Source organism: Chrysemys picta, chromosome 20 (genome assembly GCF_011386835.1).
Source record: "Chrysemys picta bellii isolate R12L10 chromosome 20, ASM1138683v2, whole genome shotgun sequence".
NCBI classification, from domain to species: domain Eukaryota; kingdom Metazoa; phylum Chordata; order Testudines; family Emydidae; genus Chrysemys; species Chrysemys picta.
In genome coordinates, this window is record NC_088810.1 from 25,082,276 (window position 1) to 25,109,747 (window position 27,472).

The 27,472-nt window shown below is 61.8% G+C and overlaps 1 protein-coding gene across 15 annotated transcripts; it reads right to left on the reverse strand.

Annotated features, from left to right (window-relative positions):
- Nucleotides 1–353: 353 nt before the first annotated feature.
- On the reverse strand, nt 354–26,931 carry GBA1 (glucosylceramidase beta 1). 15 transcript variants are annotated; one of them, XM_065574237.1, is made up of 15 exons: nt 26,731–26,931; nt 25,653–26,043; nt 24,986–25,079; nt 11,349–11,482; nt 6,417–6,555; nt 4,861–4,994; nt 4,341–4,532; nt 4,090–4,236; nt 3,797–3,930; nt 2,816–2,988; nt 2,304–2,541; nt 1,927–2,151; nt 1,682–1,845; nt 1,128–1,253; nt 354–886 (listed from the first exon to the last, which is right to left on the reverse strand). In XM_065574237.1, the coding sequence occupies exons 3-15, from the start codon at nt 25,036–25,038 to the stop codon at nt 784–786; spliced, it is 1,962 nt and encodes a 653-aa protein (XP_065430309.1). In that variant the 5' UTR covers nt 25,039–25,079; nt 25,653–26,043; nt 26,731–26,931; the 3' UTR covers nt 354–783. The 15 variants fall into 15 exon arrangements, 14 of the variants coding, with proteins under 14 accessions (XP_065430309.1, XP_023964384.2, XP_065430310.1 ...); XM_024108616.3 differs by lacking the exon at nt 25,653–26,043 and having other exon boundaries at nt 26,731–26,930; XM_065574238.1 differs by lacking the exons at nt 25,653–26,043; nt 26,731–26,931 and adding an exon at nt 25,496–25,646.
- Between the last annotated feature and the right edge of the window lie 541 nt (nt 26,932–27,472).

Below are 27,472 nucleotides of genomic sequence, written 5' to 3' on the forward strand. Positions count from 1 at the left end.
CACATCTCTATGGTGGGGCAGGCAGGGGGATGGGGCTGGACAGCAAATGGGCCACAACCCTCCAAACTGACTCCAGGGAAGCAGGAAACTCCCCCAAACCTCCCTAGCCTGAGCAGAAGCCGGAGCTCTCGGCTTTGCGGCTACCCCCAGCCGTTGATGGGCCAGCGCTCCAGGCTCTGGGCCTGCTCAGAGGGAACGTTCAGCTACTCTTGGGCAGCCAGCCCTGACGCTTCCTCCCCTCCACACTTCTCACCAGGGCCCTTCCCCGCCTCACCTGGCCCCTCCCCAGCCCTCGCCTCTGGCCAACATCCAGCCAACCAGGGAGGGGTGGAGGAAAAAACACCAGGCAAAGGTGTAGAAAACCTGTTTCTTGTATTAAAACATCTAGAAAACGGTGGGACCCGGTGCTCTGGGAAGCGGCTCGTCGGGCTGGGGAAGGCGGGGGGGGAGCCCTGGGCTGGGAGGCAGGTACCCAGGTGGGTCGGTGCTCAGCACTTGCTCAGCCCAGGGTCCTGGGTCTGTCATTTACAAGCAGGTTGGTGCGTCCTAGCACGATGACAACACTCAGTGTGACACCCCCGAGCCCAGCCTCCCGCCTCCCTTGGATCCTTCAGGTCCCCTGCACTCAGCGTGCAGCTGCCTAGGTGAGGTAGGACCCATCCCCAAGTCCCTCCCTGGAGGGATGGGGGTTTCTGTGTTAAATGGGGAGGTATCAACGCAGGGGAGCGTGTCCTTCCTCCCCCCACAGCCCCAGCTGCGAGTCCGCCTGCCCTGGCCTCCTCCTTAGCGTCTCCACAGGTAGGTCTGGATGGAGTCAGCCGGAGCCACAGCCTCAATGAAGCCAATGCCTGGGTCGGAGATCCCGAACGGCATGTCCGTGGGGTACCTGGGGAGAGCGAGGGGGGGGTGAGGCACACGGCAGAGAGGGAGGCAGGTCTGATGGAATCGGAGGCAGCTGGAGTTGAGGGGGGGCTGGGAAGGGCTTTGGGGCTCTCTCCCCCAGGAGGTTTCTTTTCTGAAGCACCCACGTCCTGGGCACTCACCCGCCGAGCTCCTGCCCCACTTGGAGAAAGGCAGGCCTGGTCTGGACCAGGATGCTACACTCATGGCCCAGGCCAGGCACTCACCTGTTCAGGACCACGAGCACGGCGGCACCGTCCGGGCGCAGGAAGGCCGCGTACTCCAGGTTGCACTTGTAGCATTTCTTGGAGATGACCAGCCGCACACGCTGGGAGCCCTCGGGGACGAACTTGCTGCACAGACAAGAGGGGGAGCAGTGAGTGCACGGTACAAACAACATTTGGAAAGATCATTACGTGGTCCGCCGAGACCCTCAGCAATTTTCAAGTGGTTCGCGAAAAAAAAGTTTGGGAACCACTGGTCTAGAGCTCCACTCCAGCCCCAGCTGCATTAAAGACTGAATTTAGATCCAGGAACCGCCCAGGAAGCTGTGCCTTTTCCAAGGCTGCTGGGATCTAGTGCACGGCCGGCTTCTGGGAGCAGCAGGATCCCGTCACAGCACTGCTGCAAGTCAGCTGGGGTCAGAAACGCACAGTCAGGCCGAAGGGGCACATTCAGCCCGGCGTGTGCAGGCACACGTACACAGATGATGAGCTGCACCCACCCCCCGTTCACGTGCACAGGACATACAATGCCAACTGCACCAGGCAGCTCAGCGCACCTGAAATGGCCCATGTGGTAGAACATGGGCTGCTTGTAGAAGAGATCCTTGCTTCTGTCCACGATGACCGGGCTGTCCACGTAGTTCTTGCTCCAGTTGGGCCCCCCCTCCAGGTCCAGGGCCAGGTTCCAGTCGGTCCAGCCAGTGACGTAGTTGTTCAGGTTCTGTGAGGAGGAGACGGAGACGCTCAGCTGGAGGCTCGTGGGGGCCGAGGCCTGGCTCCCGTCCCCCGGAGGAGGCCTTACCGTCAGGATGCTGTGGCTGTATTTGCTCCCTCGGTCCCAGCCGCCCAGAACCACCCTGGGCTCCCAGAAGTAGGACCCTGTGGAGGCCTCTGTGGAGAGCAGGTAGTAGCCGGGGAAGAGGTTGTGGGTGATGGACAGCGTGAGGTCGATGGGAGCCAGGAAGTCCAGGTACCAGTGGATGCCGATGCCATTGATGAAGCTGGCAGCCACGGGGTCATTCAGGATCTGAGAGGAGGACGGAGGAGGAGTCACCTGCTGCTAAGGCCACACCAGGGGCGGGGGGCCAGGCTGGTGCCAACACCCCCAAGCCGCGCCGCCTGCTCGGAACAGCAGCTCCCCAGCGGGGAGCCGGGCAGGGCCCAGGCGCCTGGACTCACCACTTCCGCCCAGTAGGGCAGCATCACTCGCTGGTCGTCCAACATGATCAGCTGGATGCCCTTGTGCGAGCTGTTGGCCAGCGCCGGGCCCAGGTCCTGGGCGATGAAGTCCCGCTGGTGCTCGGGGGAGAAGCCCAGGCACTGGAAGGGGTAGAAGACAATCTCTCCAGCCGTGGGCTCGTTCCCAGCCGTCACCGCCCAGAACGTCAGGTTGTGCTTGGCGTATTCGTCCAGGAACCTGGGGGCCGGGGATGAGAAACATTAGCAGCCCCAGCCCCGCCCCCCAGCGCCCCTCCTGGGGTGCAGAGTCCAGTCCCCCTGCCCCGCACTCGCATGGACTGTACAGATCTCACTCACAGTCTGTCGTTCTGCCAGCTCAGGGAGCTTGACTCCTCCGACGCCCCGTCCTCAACACCCATCTAGCCCCAGGGCCAGCTGTACCCCCCGAGACCCACTCCCCATCCTGCCGGCTCCTCTCCCCAGGGGAGCCCCCGCCCCGGGCTGCCCCTTACCTGATGAAGTAGTTGGCCCAGGTCTTGTGATACTTGTCCCCCGGCTTCCCCTTCAGCGTGCCCCTGCCGGTCATGGCTCCGTTGGTTTTCAGCCAGATGGGGGACGTCCAGGGACTGGCGTACAGGGAGAGCGGCGTTCTGGCCACGGCCTGGGCATGCTGGAGAATGGGGATCTGAGGAACAGGGGGAGGCAGGGGATCATGTGTTGCAGTGGCCCCGTGAGCGAATCCCCAGACCCCCCGCTCCACGGGAGCCTCCCTCCACCCACAGCCTCCCCTGTGAAATGGAGCCCCCAGGTCAGGCTGCCCTGGGGCGGGAGCTGAGCAGAATTCGGAACTGTACAGGCGAGAGCAGGGCCCAGGGACACGTGGGACATGGCACCTCATGGCCCTGACCCAACTGGCCAGCCTGGCCTTGACAGGCCGCAGGGGCCCCAGTGCCCCCCAGAAGGGGCAGGGAGGGGGCTGCCCAGGGGGCTGTCAGGGGCAGCCAAGCCAGTGTTGGATGGAGAGACGAGGGTGATGGGGCAAGTGCCGAGGGGGGGCTCAGCCCCAGCCCGTGATGGCAACAGGAAACACCCAGCATCAGGCAAGGCCCAGGAGCAAACTGAGACTGGTCCCTCCCTGCTCCATCCTGTGCCGGAGGCCTTGCCCTCGCCTTCCCCAGGGCAGGCTCCCCTCCCCTGCCTCCAGTGCCCCGCTCAGCCAGTCCCCCTCCCCTGCCTCCAGTGCCCCGCTCAGCCAGTCCCCCTTCCCCACTTCCAACACCACCCCCAGCCAGTCCCCCTTCCCTGCCTCCAGTGCCCCCCGTCAGTCCCCCTCCCCTGCCTCCAGTGCCCCCCAGCCAGTCCCCCCTTCCTTGCCTCCAGTGCCCCCCAGCCAGTCCCCCTCCCCTGCCTCCAGTGCCCCCCCCAGCCAGTTCCTGTTCCCCACCACAGCTCCTCCCCACCCAGGGCCCTCGATCCCCGAGGGAACTGCTCACTTTCAGCTTCGTGTCCTCCTCAGTCAGGCTGAAGTTCCTCAGCTCAAAGTCCCCCTCGGAGTCGTCGTAGGTGTAGAGCCGGACTGAGAAGTCACAGCTGGCCATGGGGATGCGGACCAGGTTGTACTCGATTCCTGTGGGACAGGAAGGAGGTGACAGGACCTAGAGCCAGAGCCCTTGTCCAGCTGAGTAGGAGGAGGGACCCTGGCCCGTGGACGTTGCTGTGTCCTGGGGGTCAGCAGCCCCGCTCGCCCCGCCATGCCTGTATCTCCAGGGCTCCGCCCACGACTCACCTTCCTCTGAGAAGTATGACTTGATTAGGTTGGTCTGGGCACCCGGGGACAGGGCCATGATGTTCATGGCGGCGGAGTCTGTGAGAGCCCCGCCAAAGCCCTTCACTTTCTGGTACTGCTGCGCCGTGTCCAGCTTCAGCAACAGATCTGCGGGGCAGAGAGCAGCCCAGCTCAGAGCCCTGCAGCTGGCAGCAAGGGCCAGGGACAGCGGCCAGCCCTGCCCTTGGCATCCCTACTGCCCAAGCCAATACCTGGGGCCGTGGAGTCGCTCTGGAACCTCCCCTCGCTGCGCTCCAGCCGCTTGCCCGCCTTGCTGCTCTCATACTTGGCGTACGTGCCCAGGGCCGGGACGACAACGGGGTCCAGCGTGTCACAATAGGAGGCGTTGCACTCACACACCAGAGAGTCATGGCCAAAGTTCTTGGCATTGCAGGGACGGCCGCCTAGGAAGAGGGAGACAGACAGGGCTGGGGCAGGGCTCTGGGTACAGTTTGGGGCTTCCCCTTCCCTCCTGGGAGAGGATACCCCCCTACCCCTCCCGCCAATCCCGTTCCTCCGAGCTCTGGGGACGCCCCTGAGCGAGGTCCCTCCCACACGGTCCCGGGCACCCATCTCAGGTGCAGAGGGGTTCTCAGCACACCCGTTTGGTCCCTCAAACCCCAAGACTCCTGCACCAGCCAATACCCCACTACGCCCCCCACCCCGAGGAGAAGCTCAGAGACTGAGCTGCCCCCACCCCGGGTCACACACATGACACATCAAAGCACTTACCTGCCGCCCCGGGCGCTGTCTGGATGAAAAGGAACCAGCCCACGATGCTGGCGCACCCGGCCCACATGGCGCCTTTCCTGCCCAGCGCCACCCCCACAGCCAGTCCCAGCGAGCGCAGCGCCGGACACCTGGGCCTGAAAGCAGGATGGAGGCTGTGAGTGTCGGGGCCACTCGCTCCCTGCGCCCTCAGCGGCTCCAGCCCCACGAGCAGCCGGGCGAGCCCAGCACCGCAGGGACTCCTGGAGCAGCACATGGAGGGAAGGGGAGGGCAAGGTGCCCGCAACAGGCTGTGTCACGGAACAGAGCCAGACGCCCCAGTAGAGTCCTGCCCACCTGCGCCCCGCTGGCATGGCTTGGGCTGAGTCTGTCACCTGCCCTCAGCTCTGTGGCCCCAGGATAACCTCTGGCTGCCCTGCCCAGTTCCCATTGCAGCCAGGGCCTGGCCCAGTCCTGCTGCTTTCCCTTTTGTGGCACCGACTTTCCTCCGGCTCTGCCCCCGCAGCAAAGGCACTGGCCTGGCACCTCCCCCGATCTCAGCTCGCTCCCCTTCTGCCCGTCTCAATGCCAGGGCCAAGAGGAGCTGCTTCCCTTAGGGCTCTGGCCAGGATTCCCCCTTGCCCAGCGAGGCCCCCTCCACCTCTTGCACAGCCAGCTCCAGCCTCTCCCTCACCTTCAAAGCACTACCCAGCGCCACTCCTGGCTCCAGCAGCGTCTCCTCACGCCCACACCTGCTCCACCCTGGCTTCTCCGGCTCCACCCAGCCGCTTGCCAGAGCTGCTCCCTTTCCCTCTCGCCCACTTCGGAACGTGAACCTTCCCTCTCAGCCCCCAGCTCTTCCCATCGCCCCCATCCCCGGCACAGGTCCCCAGGCTGTGCCTCCATGGGACGGGCAGTAATAGTGGGCGCTCTGCATTCCCCATGGAGGGCTCAGCAGCCATGCATGGCTCAACCATTCTGGAGCCCTTGTGGGACGCTATGCACCAGGGCTCCCAAGTGGTGGCTGCACCAGAGCCCTCAGCTCCAGGGAGAGGAGCTATTGGGTGCCTTTAACCTCCGTTTCTGAGCCCCGCTCTGCACAATTGCACCCGCAGCTAAAGTGTGTCTGGGGCCTGCCCACCCTGCAGAACTTGCTTGGCATTAGGAACATACCTTACATAAGGGACCGAGCAATGAGTGGCTCAGTGACCACAGCTACCTTTCGCTGGGACTGGCTGTGCCTAGCGGCAAAGCCACCGCCACGTCCCAGAGCTCCGGCGTGGGGCAGGCGGTGCAGCACAGTGATGAACTGGCCATGCAAACGCCTCCCCTTCCCACAGCCCCAGTGTGTCTAGCCACAACTCTGCCACTCCTGGGACTCTGGGCAAGTCTCTGCCTCTCACAGAGCCCCAGTTTGCCCACGGGTGGAATGGGGCAGCTCCTCCCTGCCTCCCCATAGGCCTGTGTGGGTTAACTAATGAACATGCTCTGTACTCCCCGTGGGCAGCTTCCCACTTCCCCGAACAGCCTCAGTCAGCCCCCACGCCCAGCACAGAACAAACCGGACTAGCCCCACTCACCTGGTGAGCCAGCAAAGCAGAGACCCCTGCTGCCAAGGCCACAGGTCCTGCTCTGCCTCTCTCCCCAATCCCCAAGAGACTGGGACGCAGTGGCACCTGCCTGGTGGGGCAGGAGCTCCGTGGGAGGAGATGAGCCAACCTGTTCAGCGAGAAGAGTCTGTCACGGGGAGAGGGCGGCTCCCGGGCTCTGACTGAATTCTAAAGAGAATCTGGGGAGGATTTTGCAACTTTTGCTCCAACCTTCCCAGCAGCATTTGCAAATCTCTGGTCACACAACGCGACCCAGGAGCAGGGGAGGTCCCGAGTGCTGGCCCGGGGCAGAGAGCGAGGACCCTCAGGGGAACCCCCTGCCTGCCCCTCCATCTCCCCGAATTCCTCATGTGGACTTTCCCTGATGCACAGGAACAGCCCCACCCCCAGTCCAGAGACCTGGGGACAGTTCAGAGTTTCTCCTCTGTAATGTGTTTGTGCCACTTCTGCTCTCCTCCCTGTTCGGGCTGTTGTCTCAGGGTCCCCTAAGCTCTCCTGGGGGTCTCTGTAAATGCTCAAGTCTCCACAAGTCCAGACAGCAAACCAAGTGCTGTCTCTGCCGACGTCTCTGGTTCTCAGCATTGTCTGAGACACCCCAACACCCACCTGGCCTCTGTCCACAAGTCTCACAGCAACAGTTCTGCAACCTAATAGTCTTTGGTTTACATTTCTCCAACCATCGCCCGCGCTGGCGTCTCCCGCTAACCCCAGCAATCAGCTAGTTCTCGGCTTTCGGCAGAAACCCCACGCAACCCCCTCGGTGAATAGCGAGGAGATGGTCGGCCACAGGGTAATACACCTGCCCGGGCACGTCTGTGTCACAGTCACCCCAGCACTCGTGCCCATGGGATACCTTTCGCGGCCTTTGTAAGTAGGAATGGGCAGTGGCAGGTGGCCTGGCCTCCCAGGGAACCCCTGAGAGCAGCTTCCTCCTCGAGAACTGATCCACTGGCTTGTCTGGAGAGCCCAGAAAAGCCCCCTGCTAGGAGCAGCGATTACCCTGGGACTTCCCACGAGGTAGAGGTCTTACAACCTTGTTAAAACAACTGTTTATAAAAGCCCCCCACACACACTTTCCAGTGCTGCTGTTCGCAGAGGGTGGGTCTGATTGTCTGCCCTCCCCGATCCCCACCTCTCTCCTAAGAGTTAAACAGGCCACAACAAACAGGTCTCGTGTCTTTCGGTTACTCTAAAGAGCCACGATCTGGTCAGCGCTGGCCCATTCCCTGCTCTGTCTCAGCTGCCCTGGCTAGCGTACCTGCCAGGCCAGCACCGAAGTGCAAACTCTGGGACGTGAACCCCTCCACTCCTGCCTGGAGCAGGCAGCGCTGTTCTTGCTTGGTAGGTTGTTTCCTAGCACAGAGGAAGGATGAGAACATCGCAGGTGTGGCAAAGGCTGCAGGGCAAACCTTAGCGCAGGCAGCCAAAGACTCAGCCACGGGCTCTGTCGAGCTCTGCGCCAGGTGGCAGGGGACAGCGCAGCCTGTCTGTGTTATTCGGCAGGTCAGGAGACCCCAAGAGCTTCCTGTGCCCTTAGCCTGGCGGTTCCCCCCTCCCAGCTGCCAGCCCCCTTTCCCCAGAGCCACCCCACAGCTTGAGAGCTCCCAGCATGGCGCTCGCAGAGCAGCTGGGCCACACACAGTCATGATTGTGGAGGCTCGGGGTCGGAGCGCCCCAAAGGTGCTGGCAGCAGGCCAGGTGCACCGCAGTGTAGGTGCTTCAGCACCGAGGCCCTGGTGGCTCCCAGGAACCACTCAGCTGCATTGCTCAGGGAAAGGGGCTTTCCCTGGGGCAGGCAGCAAAGGGGAAGGCTGCAGAAACCCCAGGGCTCAGTTACGGCTCAAGGCGACCAGCAGCGGTTCGGGTTTGGGCTCCTGGGCAGCTCTGCCGGCCTGGGGCGCCCTCTCCGGCTCATTTTGTATTCAAGAAAACAGGAGCTGGCAGGCTTCCAGGCCAGACTCGCTGAGTGTCTCTCCTTGGCGCCCCCATGCACTGGCTTCCTGCCCAGCCACTGCTGCTCCCCCGTGAATCCCACGCAGCCTTGCACCCAGCTGTAACATCCGGCACTCACAGCCTGCTCCACACGCAGCTCCACAAAGGGCTTCTTGGGGTTCCTCTCTGCACCCAGCGTCTCCGCAGGGCCTGACTAGCCCGGGGGCCTCTGCACCCAGCGTCTCCGCAGGGTCATTGTGACTCTTCCCTCTGTGGCTCCTCGGCAGAGCGGGGACAGCGCATTAGCCATGTAGGTGAGCAGCTGGAGACAATCGAGGACAGGACAATGGCAAAGGCCCACGTGGCCCAGCAGCCACTGGGGACGGAACACTTCCCAGAACAGTCCGGCACTGGCAGTCTCCATCGGGAGGCTGCTCCAAGTGCACAGGGTGGCATGAGGTTCTGTCTGGGTGACGCTCAGGCGCCAGATGATGGGGGTGGTACTCTTCCAAGCTCCACCCACAGAATAAGCTCCACTCATGAGACACCCCTCTCAGACACTTGTGCAAAATATGACCATGCTTCTGGCTCCACTCTGTGGGCTTGGCTAGGCTCCTTCTTGGGGGTGGCGGGGGGTGGCTCTCCCAGGCCCGCTCACTCTTGGTGTCTCAATAAGCTGTCATGCACTGCAGCTGTGCCGATGTTCACACCGGGCTCCGTCCGGTGAGCCGCCAAATAGGAGATCGGCTACACACTGGCACAGGGTACCGGCGTCAGCCCCACGGGGGGAACGGGCAGCACAGTTCCCAGTTCTGCAAACCCAGACGCTGCTGCCTTACTGACACTGGGGGCACGTTTTGGAGGCTTTCTTGCAGCACGTGTGTTCAGTGCCTAGCTTAGCAGAGCCGCTGTCCTGCCCTGCCGGCTGGCTCCTCCTTGCTTCCAGCTGCTTCTCCGGCCCCCAGGCTCTTCATGGAGCAGCATCGCAGGAGCAGCTGGAGAAAGGAGGCTCTGGCACCATCAGACACACAGCGAGAGGAGCTGCGGCGGGTTCATCGAGCACGGGGGGGGGCTCCCTACATCCCCCCCCAAACGATCCCAGCTCATAAACTGACCCACCCCCCCAGTCCGTGCCCCCTTTGCCCCCAGCCGGACAGGGCAGAGTCCAGCCCCATAGTACGATGTGATCCGCATCGAGCGTGCTGGAGCACGGGCTGCTCTCTCTGGCCGGGGGCTCGGCTCCCTTTGTAGCGGCTCACTGCCCCCACCCCCAGGGGCCTCACTGGGTCATTCCATCCCCCCAGCAGCTGGGCGGGGCTGGGAGAGCTGGATTGTCTAATGCCCCAATGTCTCCCTGCCCAGGGTCCCCCCATGAGAGAGGGCCCAGCCTCCTGCCACACTGACGCCCACATGGGGGGCTGGGGAGAATCTGGATTTGATTTTGCAGCTTAGGACCCCTTCTTCCTCCCTGTCCTCCCACCACTGCAGCTCACGGCAGGCGGGCGGGCGTCCCACCCCGCCCCTGCCCATCGCCCCACTGCGCTCACCATGCTCAGCAGCTGGGGACTCCGCCACTCACTCCCTGGGCCGCTGCGCCCCCTGCTGGATCCCTGTTTTATAGCACAACTAGTGCGTGCCGCCTCTGCGCCAGGTGAACTCTGCCAGCAAAGTGCCCCGGCCCAGGGGCTCCCAGGCAGGGCCCCTTGGGGGTGTCTGGGCCTGCGAGGGGATGTTCGGCAGGGCCCGATGCAGGGCCAGCGGGGAGGGGATGCAGAGTCCAAAGACAGCGAGTCCCAAGTCCTGGTTTGCCCCGCTCGTTATTGGCTGCTGTGTCGCACTGGGGCCTGGAGCCCAGGGAGTTCCCTGCATTTCCATTTGAGTCACACACAACCTGACCCAAATGTGAGCCACCCACCCGCCTGCCCCGGCAGGAGGCTCACAGCCAGCTCCAGCACCCGCCCCCTCACAGCAGGATTTAGCCCCCCATTCCTTCCCCCCCCCCCGGAAGTGGCCCCCTGGAACGTGCTACTCCTGCCGGCTGGCTCTGGCACCAGTCAGGAGGGGCTGGCGCAGAACCCACCCCTCGGCCCCGTGAGCAGCTCCGGATGCTCGGAAGAGCTTGTGCAGCCACCCAGCGACACGCTGCACTCAGCTAGTCCTTGTGGAGGGTGCATCTGTGAGCGCCCTGCGCTGGCATCCGAACGCCTGCCTCCCTTGGCCCACGCGCGGCTGCAGACCCTGATGGGACACGGGCTGCAGGGACGGGCTGCATGTTCAGCTCCATACAAGGTGGGGGGGTACTCCACTCTCAGGTAGATGCACCCAGTGCCCCGTGCTCTGCCCAGACAGGGTTGTGGGAGACCCAGAGAGACCCGTGTCCTACCCCTCCAGCCATCTGCCCCCCATTTCTCCCCACGTGCCTGCCCATCTGCCACCCAGGTTCTGTCATTCACCTCATCTGCCTCCTGCCCCACTGGGGTCTGCCCCCTTCCCCGGTGCTCCTATGCCCCTGTCTCCTACCTCACTGTGTCCTACCTCCCCATACCATTGGCCTTATTCTCTAGCATTCTGCCTCCCCATGGCCTATCCCCCACTCCCCATCTGCCTCAAGATCTGCTCCTGGCCCCGTTTTCCTAGCCCCCCCACCTGCCTGCACCCCATGTGCTAGCTCCCACACCCCATTTGCCTCCCACTGCATCCTGACCCCCGGTCTTCCCCTGGGTCCTTGCCCCCCACCATCCCTACTCTCTTTCCTGCATGTCCCTCCAGCCTCAAGTCAGGGACCACCCTCCTTGCACTCTCAGCATTTGGGAAACTGAAACACGAACAGTTACGGATGCCTACATCACGGGCGGGGGATGGGGACTGACGGGGCAGCGCCGCAGCAGCACACAGGTCCTGGGGACGAAGCGCAGAGGCTGAGCTGCCCCAGGAGAGACCCCACCCCGGGTCACACACCAAAGCACTGACCTGCCGCCCCGGGCGCTGTCTGGATGAAAAGGAACCAGCCCACGGTGCTGGCGCACCCGGCCCACATGGCGCCTTTCCTGCCCAGCGCCACCCCCACAGCCAGTCCCAGCGAGCGCAGCGCCGGACACCTGGGCCTGAAAGCAGGATGGAGGCTGTGAGTGTCGGGGCTGCTGGGCCACTCGCTCCCTGCGCCCTGCGCCCTCAGCGGCTCCAGCCCCACGAGCAGCCGGGCGAGCCCAGCACTGCAGGGACTCCTGAAGCAGCACATGGGCTGGGGGCCAGACTGCCTGGCCTGGCCTGGCCCAGTGATGTGGGGGGGTCAAGGAGTGGAACTGGACGGGCCAGACGAGTCCTTGCAGCCAGCACCCTGCACTCAACAGGGCTTGGACTGAGGCTGTCACCTGCCCTTGGCCCTTCTGTCACTGCCAGGGGCAGCACCACGGCACCCAGGCACACGGCCCCAGTCTGGTCTCCGGCCCCCCTGCCCCGGCGGCCGTCACAGCCAGGGCCTGGCCCAGTTCTCCGGCCGCCCTGTCCCCACAGTCAGGGCCTGGCCCAGTTCTCCGGCCGCCCTGTCCCCGCAGCCAGGGCCTGGCCCAGTTCTCCAGCCGCCTTGTCCCCGCAGCCAGGGCCTGGCCCGGTTCTCCGGCCGCCCTGCCCCGGCAGCCAGGGCCTGGCCTGGTTCTCCAGTCGCCCTGTCCCCGCAGCCAGGGCCTGGCCCGGTTCTCCGGCCGCCCTGCCCCGGCAGCCAGGGCCTGGCCCAGCTCTCTAGCTGCCCTGTCCCCACAGCCAGGGCCTGGCCCGGTTCTCCGGCCGCCCTGTCCCCCCAGCCAGGGCCTGGCCCGGTTCTCCGGCCGCCCTGCCCTGGCAGCCAGGGCCTGGCCTGGTTCTCCAGTCGCCCTGTCCCTGCAGCCAGGGCCTGGCCCGGTTTTCCGGCCGCCCTACCCCAGCAGCAAAGGCTCGTATCCGGGCTCCAGGAACTCCTGGCTCCTTCACACCAGCTCCCCACATCTGGGGCTGCCCGAAAAGGTCTCTGAGGCTTCTTTGGGGCCAGGCGTTCCTGTAAAGGGCCTTCATCTGCCTGCCCAGCTGCAGCCGGCTGACTTGCCCGCATGGACAGCGATGGCAGCCGGGCCCACCAGCGTTCGTGTCTCCCACCGGGAGATGCTGCGCACCCCCTTGCTGCCTGCCATGGGGCACTGCGGGGCTCACCTCCAAGGCTGGCCAAGCCAGGAGCCCATCAGATAGGAGACAAAGAGCCAAGAGACAGAGGGTGGCGGGACCTTTCCATCCCAGCAGCCTTCATCGCAATGGCCTGTGCTTGCCGATGCCGGCCTGTGGGTCCCTCAGGGACCCTGGAGAGCTGTGAAAGCCTCTCTACAGCCAGATGGGGGGCTCGGGGTAGGGCAAGGGGTCCCTGCGGCCTAGAGGTGCTGCAGGGACCAGCTCACGGCCACACCTCAGCACTGTCATGGCAAGCGCTGACCTAGCCTTGTGGGCCTCGTCCCTGACCAGGGGAGGGGCTGTGGTTTGTCTTGTTTCCAGTGCCCAGTGCAGCAAGTTTATTCCTCTGGTGCGACCAGCCACATCTCCCCTGCTAGGCACAGAGCAGGCGCGGGGACCCTTAGGGAGGGCCCGCGCACAGGATGCACACGACTGGCAGGCTGCAGCCAGGCCAACGCGTCCCAGGAAGGGCTGTGAAATCTCCAGGGAGGCTTCGTGTGGAATGTGACCAACCAGAGAGAAGCCCCTTGTCCCGACCCCCCACAGCCCGCAAGGAGATGCCTGGCCAAGGGGGAGCCCCTCAGCCCCCTGCCAAGCCCCATCTCAGATACGCATTGTGATCAGCTCCTCAGTTTGTCTCTTTATCCGCCTGCCTGATGGCTGGGGAGCTCCACCAGGAAGCATGCCCTTTGGTTTCCCCTGAAGCTGGAAGGGGGCTTGGGGCCCAGCCCATTCCCAGGGCAACAATTCTGCTTTAGGAAAGTGACTTTAATAATGGATTCAAACCTGTGACTTGCAGCAAAGCTTCAGGAGCGGCTTGGTGCAAGGCCCTGCTCCGCAGTCCAGAGTCAGGCAGGCAGCATGCCACTGACCGAACCACAGAACCATACCGGGGCAGGAAGGTCAAAGCACCCCCACCCCCTGCCTACATCACTGCTCAGAGAGGTGGCCTGGTCTAGCCCCCTGGGCTTAGACCATGCATGCTCCAGGCCCCAAGGCCACTGCCCGGCCGTGGGCTCTCACCTCTCTGTGCCCATTTCCCCAACCCACCCTCAAGAGGGCTGCTGTGGTGCTCAGAAAACAGCCCACGCTCAGTGTCTGTGCACGCACCTTCCCTGTTCCCCTGCTCCCCTCAGGCCAGCCCCAGGGCCCTGGCACCCCGCAGAGCCACCACGGCTTCAGGTCTCACCCGACCTGCGCTGCTCACCTGGCGATTCAGCCCGAGCCACTGGCTACCTGCCAGCAAAGCCAGAGTGGTGCCTGTGTAGCCGGCCGCTGAGGCGACAGGAACCAACAGAGCTGACAGGGATATGATGACACCTGCCTTGCAGGCCGCACCGCTCAGTGATCATTCCCTGCTCAGTCCCGATGACAGGGCGCGACCCTGGCTTTGCATGATGTCACAGAGTTGGGGGCGACAAGGCCCTGCACCCCCCGCTTCCTGCGATTCACCGGGACTCTCAGCCAGCCAGTAGAACAGAAGATTTAGACGACAGGAACACAATCCAAGACAGGTCTTGCAGGTACAGACAACAGGACCCCCTCAGTTAGGTCCATCTGGGGGGGAGGCCGGGAGGCCCAAGCCCCATCTGGGCTCCCCTCCATTTTCCCAGCCAGCTCCAAAACTGAAACTCCCTCCAGCGTCTCACTCAGCCTCCCCCTGGCTCCTCCCCCAGCCTTTGTCCAGTTTCCAGGGCAGAGGTGTCACCTGGCTCCAACCCCCCTCCTGGGTTCTCATGTTACGTGCTCAGGTATCCTCCCTCACAGCCAGTCTCCCATCCCCACTGCAGGCAGCCCCAGCCAAACTCCCCTGCCACCTTCCCAGGTCAACACGCCCCACTCAGCATTCAAAGACCACATTAAGAACATTCCCACTTCGTCACAATGAACATGAAGGGGAATCCAGGGAGGATTTTTCAACATTTGCTCCAATGTAACCTTCAAATCCCCCGGCAGCGCTTGCAGATCTTTGGCTTTTCACCCACTCCAGGTGCAGGGGAGGCCCCAAGCACTGGACAGGGAGCAGGGCAAGAAGATGAGACTCCTGGCCCCTTCCAGCCCTTTGGGGCAGATCATTCCCTAGAAACCCTCCCGCAGACCTGGCCGGTCACATGGTCCAGTCTTACAGCCAGTCTCGGACCATGTCAGAGGATGGGGTAAAATCCCCCAGAACATACATTCCAGGAGTCCCAGCTGAATGTGGAGGTGAGGTTGAATGCGTCGCAGTGTCTTAAGGGTAAAACCGTTACAGGGGACACAAGCGCCACAAACCCAGGAAAGGCCAAGTGAAGGTTAAACACAAACACAATCGAGACATGGTTATTAGGGGCTGGAAATGCCCAGCTTACGGCACCCAAACAAACGTACGGCCCCGCTCTGTAGCGGCATCATGCAAGAGCCGGACACTGATCCCTGCGTAACAACGCTTGCAGTTCCCGCTTAGATTAAACAGATTTACAGACATATTAGATTTTCTCCCTTTGTTTCATCCTGTTGCTGAAGGCTGGAGTTAGAGATGTTTGCAAACCTTAAATCCTGCATTCCCAAGCCTTAAGGAACATGACTTAACACCATTTCAACAGATTGCAGCTGGGGGTTTCTCTGCTTTCTATTATTATTACTACAAACTTAACATGGGAACTCAATGAGAAACCCAAAGCAAACGTTACTAGTGATACTGCAAATGAGGTGATGCTGGGGAGCGTCAACCTTAAACGTTTAATTTATAGGGGCAGCTTCACAGCACTTTGGCTGTGCGCCCCACTCTGGAGCAGTGCAAAGTAGCCAGAGCACACAAGCCACTTTCCCCCCAGTCCCTTGCTCACACCCATTTCCCCTCACACTCCTCTGTGTGCATGCAAGCCCACATCCACCCTGAAGCTTCCCCCAGGTAACCAGATCAGGTGAAACAAGGAGCTTTGCAAAGCCATTTGTTTCTTTAGGATTGACAGTCTCTCTGCTGTCAAGCCCCACCAGCATCCCTAGGGGCAGGTTGGCTTCGTTACCATGGGTCATTTTGAAAGATGGCATCTTTGCTGAGGGGACTTTCAGCTTCGCTGCCACTGAGCCAACAGGAGATGGCAGTCAACCGTTATGTGCGGAACTCTCGACAGAAGTTGGTTAGTTGTCAGTCCCTGCTGAAGAAACTTGCAGTTACGAAGACCACTGCCAAAAAATTACCATTAATCCTCAAAAAAAAAAAAAAAAGTCTTCAACTGTAGCCAATGCACCCATTTTCAGTGAGTCTGAAGTGGGCAGTTTGAAGCATCTCTGTTATCCCATTAATAAGATCATTCAGGACACACAGAACAGTCTGACAACAGGTGCTAAACTTCTTAAATGAACCATTTTAAATTAATTTTTATTCAAAATAATGAACCAAATTACTTGGAAATGTTCAGAAATTTCATTCTGTGCTCAAACAGTAAGAGATGGAACATGGAGGAAAGTGTGCTGTGTTCCTCATACATAAACCAGTGGTGAAACACCTGCTTTACGTGCAAAATGACTCCGCTTCAGTCTCGGGGCCACAGGTCTCCTCAACCCTCCTAGAGCAGCGAGTCCCTGGGTCACACTCGGAAGCAAGAGGGTTTAGATTTTGTACAAGCTTTGGTTTTATCCTCTCAAAATGTAACTATGGGTGTTAATCAGTAGCCATATCAATGGCCAATGCTTTTTTGGAATCCTATCAGCTCTTGGCCTCAGTGAAATCTTGTGGCAGTGAGTGCCACAGGTAAATGATGCACCCTGTTAAAATTATTTCTTTTAATGTACTTTGAACATTTATTTCCTTTCAATTTCATCTGCTGGGCCCTTGCTCTGCTATTTGCAGAAAAGGTAAAGAAGCTCTCTCACCCATTCCCTATTTCCTCTCCCTCAGGCCTGCCAGCCCCGGGGCAGGTGATGCAGGGAAAGGCACTACAGCCTGGGGCAGGTGCTGTCAGAGCAGCATGTTCCCTGGCCGCTGCACCCCTTGCTAGTCAACAGTTATTCAGTGTGTACAGCACCATCCACAGCATGAACTCTGCCAGGCAAAGTCTCTGGTCCAAGGGCTCCCAGGCAGGGAGAGCCTGTAGGGGGGGAAAACCAGCATCCAGCATGCCTCATTGGAGGCCGATTCTGTCACAGAGACAAGGAATGCAGAACCCAGAGTCTGAACGAGACTGGGCCCTGGTCTGTGACCCCCTGTTCCATTATCAGCCACTGTCTGGGGTGGGGGCCAACCTCAAGGAGCTCCCTGTGATTCCATCTCTTGCAGCCCGAAGGGGGAAGGCCAGAGATGCCGACAGACGGCAGCAGAACAGGCAGCCCAGCAAGCCAGCGGGAGGTTGGGAGCCAAAGACGGACCTCCCTGGGGCAGACTACGGTGACGGCTCCTGGCAGCTGCGCAACGACTGCCCATTGGATCTCCGCATGAAGCCACCGTCCTGGGGGCCTCGCTTACCACCCTGCGGACTGAGCCTCCAGCAGGGGTTTAAAAAGGAGACTATTTCCCAGCATGCTCAGGGGTCTTTCCCCTCCGGACCCAGCTGTTCCAGTCTCCTTGGTTCAAGCCGGGTCCTGCCCCGGAGGCACCCAAGGAAGTGTCACTGGGATGGGACAGCCTGGGGCACAGTGCATGGGAGGGGAGAGGTGGTGGGGTTTTAACTCCCGGTTGATGTAAAGCTCCAGACAGGTGCCCAGCTCTCAGCTAGACATGCCCATGTGCTAGGCTCTGCTGGAGACCGGGCCGGGGGTGGGGGCCCAGAGAGAGCCAGAGACGGCTGCTGTTTGGCAGAGCAGCAGCGAGTGTGGTTCTCCACTCCTGTGGGGCAAAGGGAGCCCTGCTCCCTCTGTCCCCGGGTCCAGTAGAGCCCAGCTGGCTCTCGACATGCTGCAGGCTTGGGGCTCGGCTCAGCTCTGCCCCTGCCCAGGTGCTGTGCTTTGCAAGGGGCAGATCTAGGTGAGCGCTGGCCTCCCTGTCTCCCTGAGGGCCCCACTCAGCCCTGTCTGTGCTGCCTGGAATGGCAAGTCCTCCCCGCGCCCCCCACCTTCCTCTGCCCCCGGCCTCCCGAGCCTTCTCACTGCCGTCTCCACAGGTAGGTCTGGATGGAGTCAGCCGGGGCCACAGCCTCCATGAAGCCAACGCCTGGGTCGGAGATCCCGAACGGCACGTCCGTGGAGTACCTGGGGGGGGGGGGGGTGAGGGGCAGAGTCAGTCAGACTGCATGGCTGCCAGCAGAACCAGCTCCGCCACGGACTGCCTGGCAATGAATTGGCAGGGGGCTGCACCTCCCCTCCAGCTGAAGAGAGCAGTGCCATGCGGGCTGCAGAGCAAAGTGAAGGGACCACGACTAATCTCCCCCTGCGCCCAGGTCCCTCTCCGGATGAGGATCAGTGAACGTGACCAACAGAGCTCTCACCCACCATGTGTTCAGTGCCTCCTCCCCGCCCCACAGCCAGCTGCTTCCAGGGTTCCCCAGTCCACTTGACTGTACTGTGAGCTCATGGGAGCAGGGTACATGCCTCCTGCCAGTCTGGGGGCACCTGCTGATGCTCAGGCCAGCGGATTGGCCCTCCTCTGCCCCCACCAGCGCTGTTCTTGCAGTGCGCAGTGAGTAGCCTGGTTATCTCCAAGTCTCTTTCCTCCTACCTGCCCCAAAGGCCAGCTCTGGGCTCCCAACTCCCATCCCAGCACCGACTCCCTAAGCCCCTGCCCCGCTTCCGGTCTGGACGAGGCTCCCACGCTCCAGGCCCAGCCACACACCTGTTCAGGACCACGAGCACGGCGGCGCCATCCGGGCGCAGGAAGGCTGCGTACTCCATGCTGCACTTGCAGCTCTTCTTGGAGACAACCAGCCCGACGCGCTGGGAGCCCTCGGGGACGAACTTGCTGCACAGACAAGAGGGAGCGGTGAGCACGGGGGAAGGAAAGCGATGGCCCCCAGAGACAAGGCTGGGCCAACAAACAGAGGCTGCAGCCTGGGGTGGGAGGGAGCAGAGCCTGGGCACTGCTGTAATTACTGACCTAAAATTTACCCCAGTTGTGAGCGCCAGCGTAAAAAGGCTGCACAACTTCCCAAGGTGTCAGAGTAACCTAGATCCCTGCCGGCATGGGCATGAACCAGGAAATAGGTCATGTTGTTTTCAATAATTAAATTGAATCCATGGGTGCACAAAACCCAAAGTAAACGAGCCCAAACGCAAAGGGCCTATTAGCATCATCCAAGAGCCGTGTTAAAATGACGCAGGTTAAAGAACAGGAAATGTGGAGCCGAAAATTAATAAATCAAAATTGGTGTGTCAAATGTTAGGCCTAATTGGTGGGCAAAATAATACAGGAATAAACCAGACCAGGCCATTGGGGGTTCTTAAAAAGAAACGGGGGGGGGGGGGGGGGGGTGAGGGGAGAACCTCAGCTTCCAGTCGCCCGGCAGGCTGCTCATCTCATCCTCCCTTGAGCCCGAGGCCAAAGGAGCAGACCAGACTGAAGGCCTCGCTCTTGTTAAAGGCCCTTTGTTTTTTACCTGTGAGTCCTCAGCTCCGTGGGGACCCTCAATTCCCACAACCACAGAGGCACATCGGCTCCTGTTGTTACTTTCTGCCCCACTATCCTATCTCGGCCGCTCAGCTTTTCAGCCAATCCTGAAATCAATGTGCTGCATCAGCACAGCGGAGTGAGAGGGGCCCAGCCCTGCCCAAGGAGAAAAGACCCAACCCAATAAAGTCCCTGCCCAGAATGTAGGCCAGGGTCCAAGAAAACAGGTGCCGTGGTCAACATGCCAGCCAAAGCATCCATTCGAGATGGACCAGCCATCCAGCATTCCAAGACATCAGCAAAAGCCATGTTCCCCACCCCCTTCTACCCTCTCTCTCCACCTTGTGCCTGTCTGTCTGTCGGAAACAGGAGAAGTGAATACCCTTTGCAGATCAGCATTAACCCTTTCCTTTCCCTCAAAGAAAGTTGTTCTAAAAATAAAACACTAAGATTTTGCCTCTCAAAGGAGAAAAACTTTCAAGGTTTTAATTAAGTTTGTTTCACATAATCACCCAATTTCAGTTTCCGTATAAATGCTTCTTTTCACTTCTTGTTCTTCCTTGCGTTTAATCAACAAACTTTCAACTTCAGAACAAAGGGTTTGGGTGTTGGCCAAGAAATCGAGTGAACCGAGGTCCCTGGGAGAAAACCCGGATCTCTTGGTATCTCATTTTCTGGGCTGGACTGGAAAAGCGTTTAACACACCTGTGACTCTTTTGACCCTGGGAGTGAACTCACCAGCACAGGTGTACTGAGCCGGCTGTGGGCACAGTCTCTGCAGCCCTGACCAGCTAACCAGGAATGCCCCAGCTCACCTGAAATGCCCCATGTGGTAGAACATGGGCTGCTTGTAGAAGAGATCCTTTTTCCTGTCCACGATGACCGGGCTGTCCACCAAGTTCTGGACCCAGTTGGGCCCCCCCTGCAGGTCCAGGGCCAGGTTCCAGTCGATCCAGCCGGTGACGAAGTTGTTCAGGTTCTGTGAGGGGATGGCAGAGATGTTCAGCTGGAGGCAGGGGACAGGGCGGGAGATGCTCTGAGGCAGCCTGCGTGGGGGACCCGAGTGGGCCTTACCGTCAGGATGCTGTAGCTGTACTGGTTCCCCCGATCCCAGCAGCCCAGGATAACGTCCCTCTCCCAGAAGTGGGACCCAGTGCAGGCCTCTGTGGCCAAGATGAAGTAATCAGGGAAGAGGTTATGGGTCGGTAACAGGGTGTCCGCTATGGGAGCGATGAAATCCAGGTACCAGTGGACGCCGATGCCATGGACGTAGCGAGCAGCGTTTGGGTCACCCAGCACCTGGGAAGGAAGGAGGGAGGAGGAGCAGTCACTTACTGGCCCGGGCCTTCAAGGGCCTTCCAGCCCCACACCCTCCGACACAGCAGCAGAAAGAAGGGCCCAGAGACACCACCCCCTTGAGAGCACGCGCCAGATGGGCTCTCCCCCACAGCACCGGTCCGGGCACTCTGCTGCCCTGAGTGACAGTGCAGGTGCCCTACGCCAGCCAGGACACACGAGCCGTTCACGGCTCTGCAGCTGGGAACAAGTCCAGAGGCCAGGGCAGCGTGGCGCACTGGCAGGACTCTCTCTCGGCACTCTGCTCTGTGCTGGCCCACGCAGACATCGCGAGGGAAGGCCAGGGCTTCCTGGGTGGAAAACAAAACGCAGGACAAGTCACTGCGGCTTCCCAGGAAGCCGAGATCACTCGGGGCCCAAGAATCCCAGAACAGCCAGGGCAGGAGGCCCTGCTGCTCCCTGGCCAGCCGACTTTACCCCAGCTTCATCCAGGCCGGGCATCAGGCACTTGGTTCCCAGCCAGGTCCCTACCACGGCCGGTCCCTGGGAAACCCAGAGGCTGCGTCCTCGAAGCAGAGAGCAGGCAGATAGGGCCAAGCACCCCCAGCATCGAGAAGACCCTGCAGCCCGAAGGGAGAGCAAACGGGCCCCACGAAGGAAAGGAGCCATCGGAGAACTGGGAGCTCAGCGCCCTGGGCTGCTGGGTCCTGGCTGCCCCAGACCCCATCACACCCACGCAGATGGGCTGAGAGCACCGGATGTGTGCTTGGGAGTCCCCAGCTGGACAGCCCGTGGGGGCTGGGGCGGGGAGCCCCATGCTAGGCTGGTTCAAATCTCCATCAAACCTCCCCCAGGGCCAAGAGCTGCCTTGCTGCAGCCACTGCTGGTCGCCACCAGCGTCACCTCCTGCCTCCCTAAGGCACAGCCACCTCCTGCCTGGAGTCTCCTGCAGACGGCGAAGCAGGGCCCAGCCTCCAGGCACTGCTGTGATAAACAACATGAATGGGAGGGCTGGCAGCAGATCGCCAAGCCAGGCGGCCAGCACAGCCTCCATGCCGTGCCCATGCTTACAGCCAGACCGCAAGGGCTAGGAAATCAGAGGCGGCTAGAGGGAACCCGGCTGCCCCAGCAGCTACCTTGCTGTCCCTGGGGGCTGGAGTGTGCTGCTCTCTGCCCCCAGCAGCCCCAGAGTCATCCAGGGGTAACAAGCGGCTTTAGCAGGACTGGGGTCTCCCTGTACGTCCTGTCAGCGCCCAGCCCTGCTCCGCCTGGCGGGAACCACTCCTCCTGCCCAGCAGGGCACACGCCAGGCACGTGCCGGTTGAGTATGCTCGGCCCACAGGCCAATCCCAACACCCGGTATCTCCCTGCAGAGCGGAGCTCATGCACAGCCTCAGCAGAACAGGCGAAGGAGCAGCGGGCCCCGGTGTGCAGACTCACCACTTTGGCCCAGTGTGGAAGCAGCACTCTGTTGTCATCCAGCATGATGAGCCGGATGCCCTTGTGCGAGCTGTTGGCCAGCGCCGGGCCCAGGTCCTGGGCGATGAAGTCCCGCTGGTGCTCAGCGGTGAAGCCCAGGCACTGGAAGGGGTAGTTGTTGATCAGTCCAGCCGTGGGCTCATTCTGCGCCGTCACCGCCCAGAACGTCAGGTTGTGCTTGGCGTATTCGTCCAGGAACCTGGGGGCCGGGGATGAGAGACATTAGCAGCCCCAGCCCCGCCCCCCAGCGCCCCTCCTGGGGTGCAGAGTCCAGTCCCCCTGCCCCCCAATCGCATGGACTGTACAGACCTCACTCACAGTCTGTCGTTCTGCCAGCTCAGGGAGCTTGACTCCTCTGACGCCCCGTCCTCAACACCCATCTAGCCCCAGGGCCAGCTGTACCCACCGAGACCCGCCCCATCCTGCTGGCTCCAATCCCCAGGGGAGCCCCCGCCCCGGGCTGCCCTTTACCTGATGAAGTAGTTGGCCCAGGTCTTGTGATACTTGTCCCCCGGCTTCCCCTTCAGACTTCCCTTCCCCTTCATCTCTCCGTTGGTTTTCATCCAGACCGGCGATGACCAGGGACTGGCGACCAGGGACAGCGGCTTCTTGGACAAGGCCATGGCTCGGTGGAGAATGGGGATCTGAAGGAACGGAGCATCGGGACCTGCTCACCATATGCCGCAGGGGTCTCAGGAAGGAACGTGCCTAGACACACCGGTCCCCTGGGGGCTGCGCCCTCTAAGGAGGGCAGCACGTGGCAGCTCAGGGCTGCAGACGCAGAAGGGAGCCTAGAAAGGCTGCAGGACAGGGGAGCTCCCCTTTGCTGTGGTGCCCAGCAACTGCATAGACGGGACTTTCCCCTCACAACCTGACAACTCGCCACACAGGAGGGGCAGGGAGACGCCTGCCCTGCGGGGCTGTCAAGGCAGCCAAGGAGCGTCTGACGGAGACCCAGAGCAATGGCTGAGGGGTGAGTGCCACGGGGGGTGGGGGTGTTAGCCCCAGCCCATGATGGCCCCAGAAAATACCCCAGATGAGATGGGGCCTGGGAGCTCGGTCGGAGAGCAGAAAACCTGAGCAAATTGGGACTAGCTGCTCCCTGCTCCATCTTGTGCCTCAGGTCTCCCCATGGCTGGCCCCCCGCAGCTAGGCCCCCACACCCTTCCTGCCTGGGCCCCCTCACCCATAGCTGGGCTCCCTCATTGTGGCCAGGCCCCATCCCCCTCAGCTGGGCCCCCTCCCGCTACGGTGCTGCTCACTTTCAGCTTTGTATCCTCATCCTTCAGGCCAAAGTTGAGGAGCTGGTAGTCGTCCTGGGTGTCGTCATAGCAGTAAGGGTGGGTGGAGAAGTCACAGCTGGCCATGGGGATGCGGAGCAGGTTGTACTCGATCCCTGTGGGACAGGAAGGAGGTGACCCAGGACCCAGTGTCACGGGAGTCAAAGCAGCAGGTCCCAGTGACTGCATGTGGGGACAGGGGGCCTCAGGGTGCGGGACACGGGACATGCAGCTCCCGAGAGCCATGAGCCCAGAGCCGGGGCCTGCCCTCCACAATTCCATACATCACTGCCCCAAATCAGCCCCCAGCTCTCACCTTCCTCCGTGAAGTACGATGCAAGCAGGTGGCGTTGGGTCTCCTTGGACAGGGACAGGATGTTCATTGCAGCCGAGTCTGTGACGGAGCCGCCAAAGCCCTTCACTTTCTGGTACCGCTGCGCCGTGTCCAGCTTCAGCAACAGATCTGTGGGGCAGAGAGCAGCCCAGCTCAGAGCCCTGCAGCTGGCAGCAAGGGCCAGGGACAGCAGCCAGCCCTGCCCTTGGCACCCCTAGTGCCCAAGCCGATACCTGGGGCTGTGGAGTCGCTCTGGAACCTCCCCTCGCTGCGCTCCAGCCGCTTGCCCGCCTTGCTGCTCTCATACTTGGCGTACGTGCCCAGGGCCGGGATGACAACGGGGTCCAGCGTGTCACAGTAGGTGGCGTTGCACTCACACGCCATCAAGCCATGGCCAAAATACTGGGGGCTGCAGGGACGACCACCTAAGAAGAGGGAGACAGACTGGGCTCCGGGTATAGTTTGGGGCTTCCCCACCCCTCCTGGAGAGAATACCCCTCTCCCCCCCACCAATCCCATTCCTCCGAGCTCTGGGGATGCCCCTGAGCGAGGTCCCTCCCACACATCCCGGGCACCCATCCCAGAAGCAGCAGGGTTCTCAGCACACCCGTTTGGTCCCTCAAACCCCAAGACTCCTGCACCAGCCAATACCCCACTACACCCCCCACCCCGAGGAGAAGCGCAGAGGCTGAGCTGCCCCCAGGAGGGACCCTCCCCCCGGGTCACACACATGACACATCAAAGCACTGACCTGCCACCCCGGGCGCTGTCTGGATGAAAAGGAACCAGCCCACGATGCTGGCGCACCCGGCCCACATGGCGCCTTTCCTGCCCAGCGCCACCTCCACAGCCAGTCCCAGCGAGCGCAGCGCCGGACACCTGGGCCTGAAAGCAGGATGGAGACTGAGAGTGTCGGGGCCACTCGCTCCCTGCGCCCTCAGCGGCTCCAGCCCCAGGAGCAGCCGGGCGAGCCCAGCACCGCAGGGACTCCTGGAGCAGCACAAAGAGAGGAGGCCGCCTGCCCAGCGCAGCCTGGCGGCGGCGGGTGTCAGGGAGCTGAGCTGCTCTGGTAACTCCTGTCCCGATCTCACCTCCCTGCCCTTCCGCCCAGCCGAATTCCACCGACTCAGCAAGGCCTCCACCTCCACAGCCAGCCCCAGCCTCTCTTTTAAAGGGAGCCTTGGCTCCAGTCCCTCCCACACCTGATCTCATTTTCCCAAGTCTTGTCCCACCCCCATGCTCTTTCCCAGCCTCTTCCCAACCACTCCCCTAGTCTCCTTCAGCCACCCTGACTTTGTCCCTTCTTACCCAGCAGCCCCTGCTCCTGGGATACCAGCTGCTCCTTCCCCTCACCCTGAACCCCACCTGCCCCGGAGGCTCACCTGACCCAGCGCTTAAGCAGTTGTAGTGGGCACCTCAGAAATCCGGTCCTATATTTATCAACTTCATTAATGTTCAGAGCAAGGGAGCAGAGAGCAGGTCCATTCCATTCCCGCACAACACTGACCTGTGCACTGGTGCCGGCCCCAGCCAGAGAGAATCAGGAGGCCCTGGGACCATCACACACCTGGGCAGGAGACGACGACAACATGGGACTCACCCTGCAAGGACACGGAGCAAAGAGCAATGGGTGGGAGAGAGAGGGGGAGGAAGGTGAAAGAGGAGCTGGGTGCTGGCATAAGGACCCCATCCATCTTGCCTAGCCAGTAACACAGGCATCTTTTGCAATGGCTCAGTTCCACCTGACCTTGATTACGATGGCAGCCTTAATGAGGGATTAGCAAATGCCCAGTCATACCAAACTACATCTACTGCCACATGACTTCTTACAGTGTCCTGTATTAACCCAGGTATCCTGGCCACATTCCCATTTGGGCAATACTTTGCCAAACTAGAATTTCCCTGCCGGAATTATTAGTCACTTCCTGTAACACTTGTTGCGCAGTTTTTCCTGGTACATTCCTGGACTGCTGCATTCCATCCTGGAGCTGGGTGCATTTCAGTAGTAAGTACTTACTGTGTTGAGAATATGCAAAGTGCTTGATGATGCCTCCAGCTGAAAAGCACTGTGGGACAACCAGGCTGCCCAGAGGAATCAGAGGGCCTGGGGCAAAGCAATTTCAGGGGAGCGGACATAAAAAAAAGGCACCACACGCTGCAGCGCTTGTACTCACCGGGCGGTGCTCCGAGTCTTCGGCGGCAGTTCGGCAGCGGGTCCTTCACTTGCTCTGGGTCTCCAGTGGCACTGAAGGACCCACCGCCGAAGTGCCGCCAAAGATCCGGAGCAAATGAAGGGCCCGACGACGTGTCCGACGTGCCCGTGTCCGACGACGACCCAGAGCGCCACCGGGTGAGTAAAAATCCCAGGGAAGGGATTCTCGGTCAGGGCTCGCGGGGCCCCTGTGGGTCCATCCCATTCCCATCAGGATTAAAATTATGAATTGGAAAGAGCCTAGATCAAAGCTTCAGCCCTAGCCCTGATTGACTGCAGGCCCCTGCTCTTGTCTCCACAGGTCCTTGGGGCAGGGATGGTGCCCATGTGCCCTTCTAATGCCATAAAGGGTCCTGGGTGAGAAACAGAGATTGGGCTAAAAAACCAGAATGTTGCTGGCAACACCCCCTCATTCAGGTGGCAGGCAGTCGCATCCACAAAAACACCCTGGGCACCAGGAAGGATGAGAGGAGGGGCTCAGAAAAAGCCCTGATATAAATCCGACTGGCAGAGCCAAGCACCTCCCCTGGGGCTGGCTGGACAAGCTCCCACTCTCTCGGCCCCTCCCTGCCAGCCATATGGGGCAGGGGAGGAGTCCCACTACTGCCCCCACCGAGCTGCAGACCCAGTGGGAGAGGCTCCAGGCCCCTCACCAGCAGGGGGCAGCGCTGCTGGAGCAATTTGTATAGCAGGGTGCGGAGAGCCATTGAACCCAGTACAGCATGGAAACCACTTCAGGCCGGGGGTGCGCCAGCCCCCCCGGACCCCTAGCTCCAGCATCTATGGGGGGAGGCAGCTGCCCCCCCCCCGGGCTAGGCACCCAGCGGCCGTGTGCCCAGCACCTGTCTAACAGCCCCAGCCTCAGTGGGCCGGGCTGAGAAATGGGACCAGCACCGGCTCACCGAGGCGGGGCGCGGGCCGATCCCGGGCCAGCCGCCGCCCGTCCCCCACGGCCACGCGCGAGTCTGTGGGCACCCCACGGGGAGAACCCAGGCGTCCGGGCTTCCGGCCCCCCCCGACAGGCTCCTCCGGCCACTCACCCGCGGGACGGGCCGGCGCCAGGGTCCGGCAGCAGCGGCGGCTCCGCGGCCTCTCGCAAGCGCGGACTGGAGTGGACCGTCAGTCACATGACTGCGCGGTCACATGACCCTGCCAGCTGCTCCCTGCGCCCTGAGCGGCCGGAACTGCCTGGGGCCGAGCCGGGCCGGGATTGCCTGGGGCGGGGCCGGGCCGAGCCGGGCCGGGATTGTCTGGGGCGGGGCGGGGCGGGGCCGAGCCGAGCCGAGCCGAGCCGGGATTGTCTGGGGCGGGGCCGAGCCGAGCCGGGCCGGGATTGTCTGGGGCGGGGCCGAGCCGAGCCGGGCCGGGATTGTCTGGGGCGGGGCCGAGCCGAGCCGGGCCGGGATTGTCTGGGGCCGAGCCGGACAGGCTGGGCCGGCGGCCGGGGGCTCCGCCAGCCCGTCACACCCAAGTCCCAGCGGCGCGGGGGCTCTCCCCGGGACGCAGGGGACACGGAGCCCCGCGGCAGGTCCCCTCCCCGTGGGCTGCGGAGAAGAGCCGCGGTGCCAGCTGGGGAAGTTCAAGGGCCCGGCAGCAAGTGGGACCCTAACCCCGATAGATGCTGGCACCCAGTCCCCCCAGCTGGCCTGGGCACTGGTGGGCAAGGTTGGTACAAAGGGGGAGCTGGCAGGGCCCTGCCTGCAAAGCACCCCTTCACTTACACCCAGGCCCCTCAGTTCTGTGAGCGGCTCCTCCCTGGAGCTGAGAGATCCCCTCAGAAAA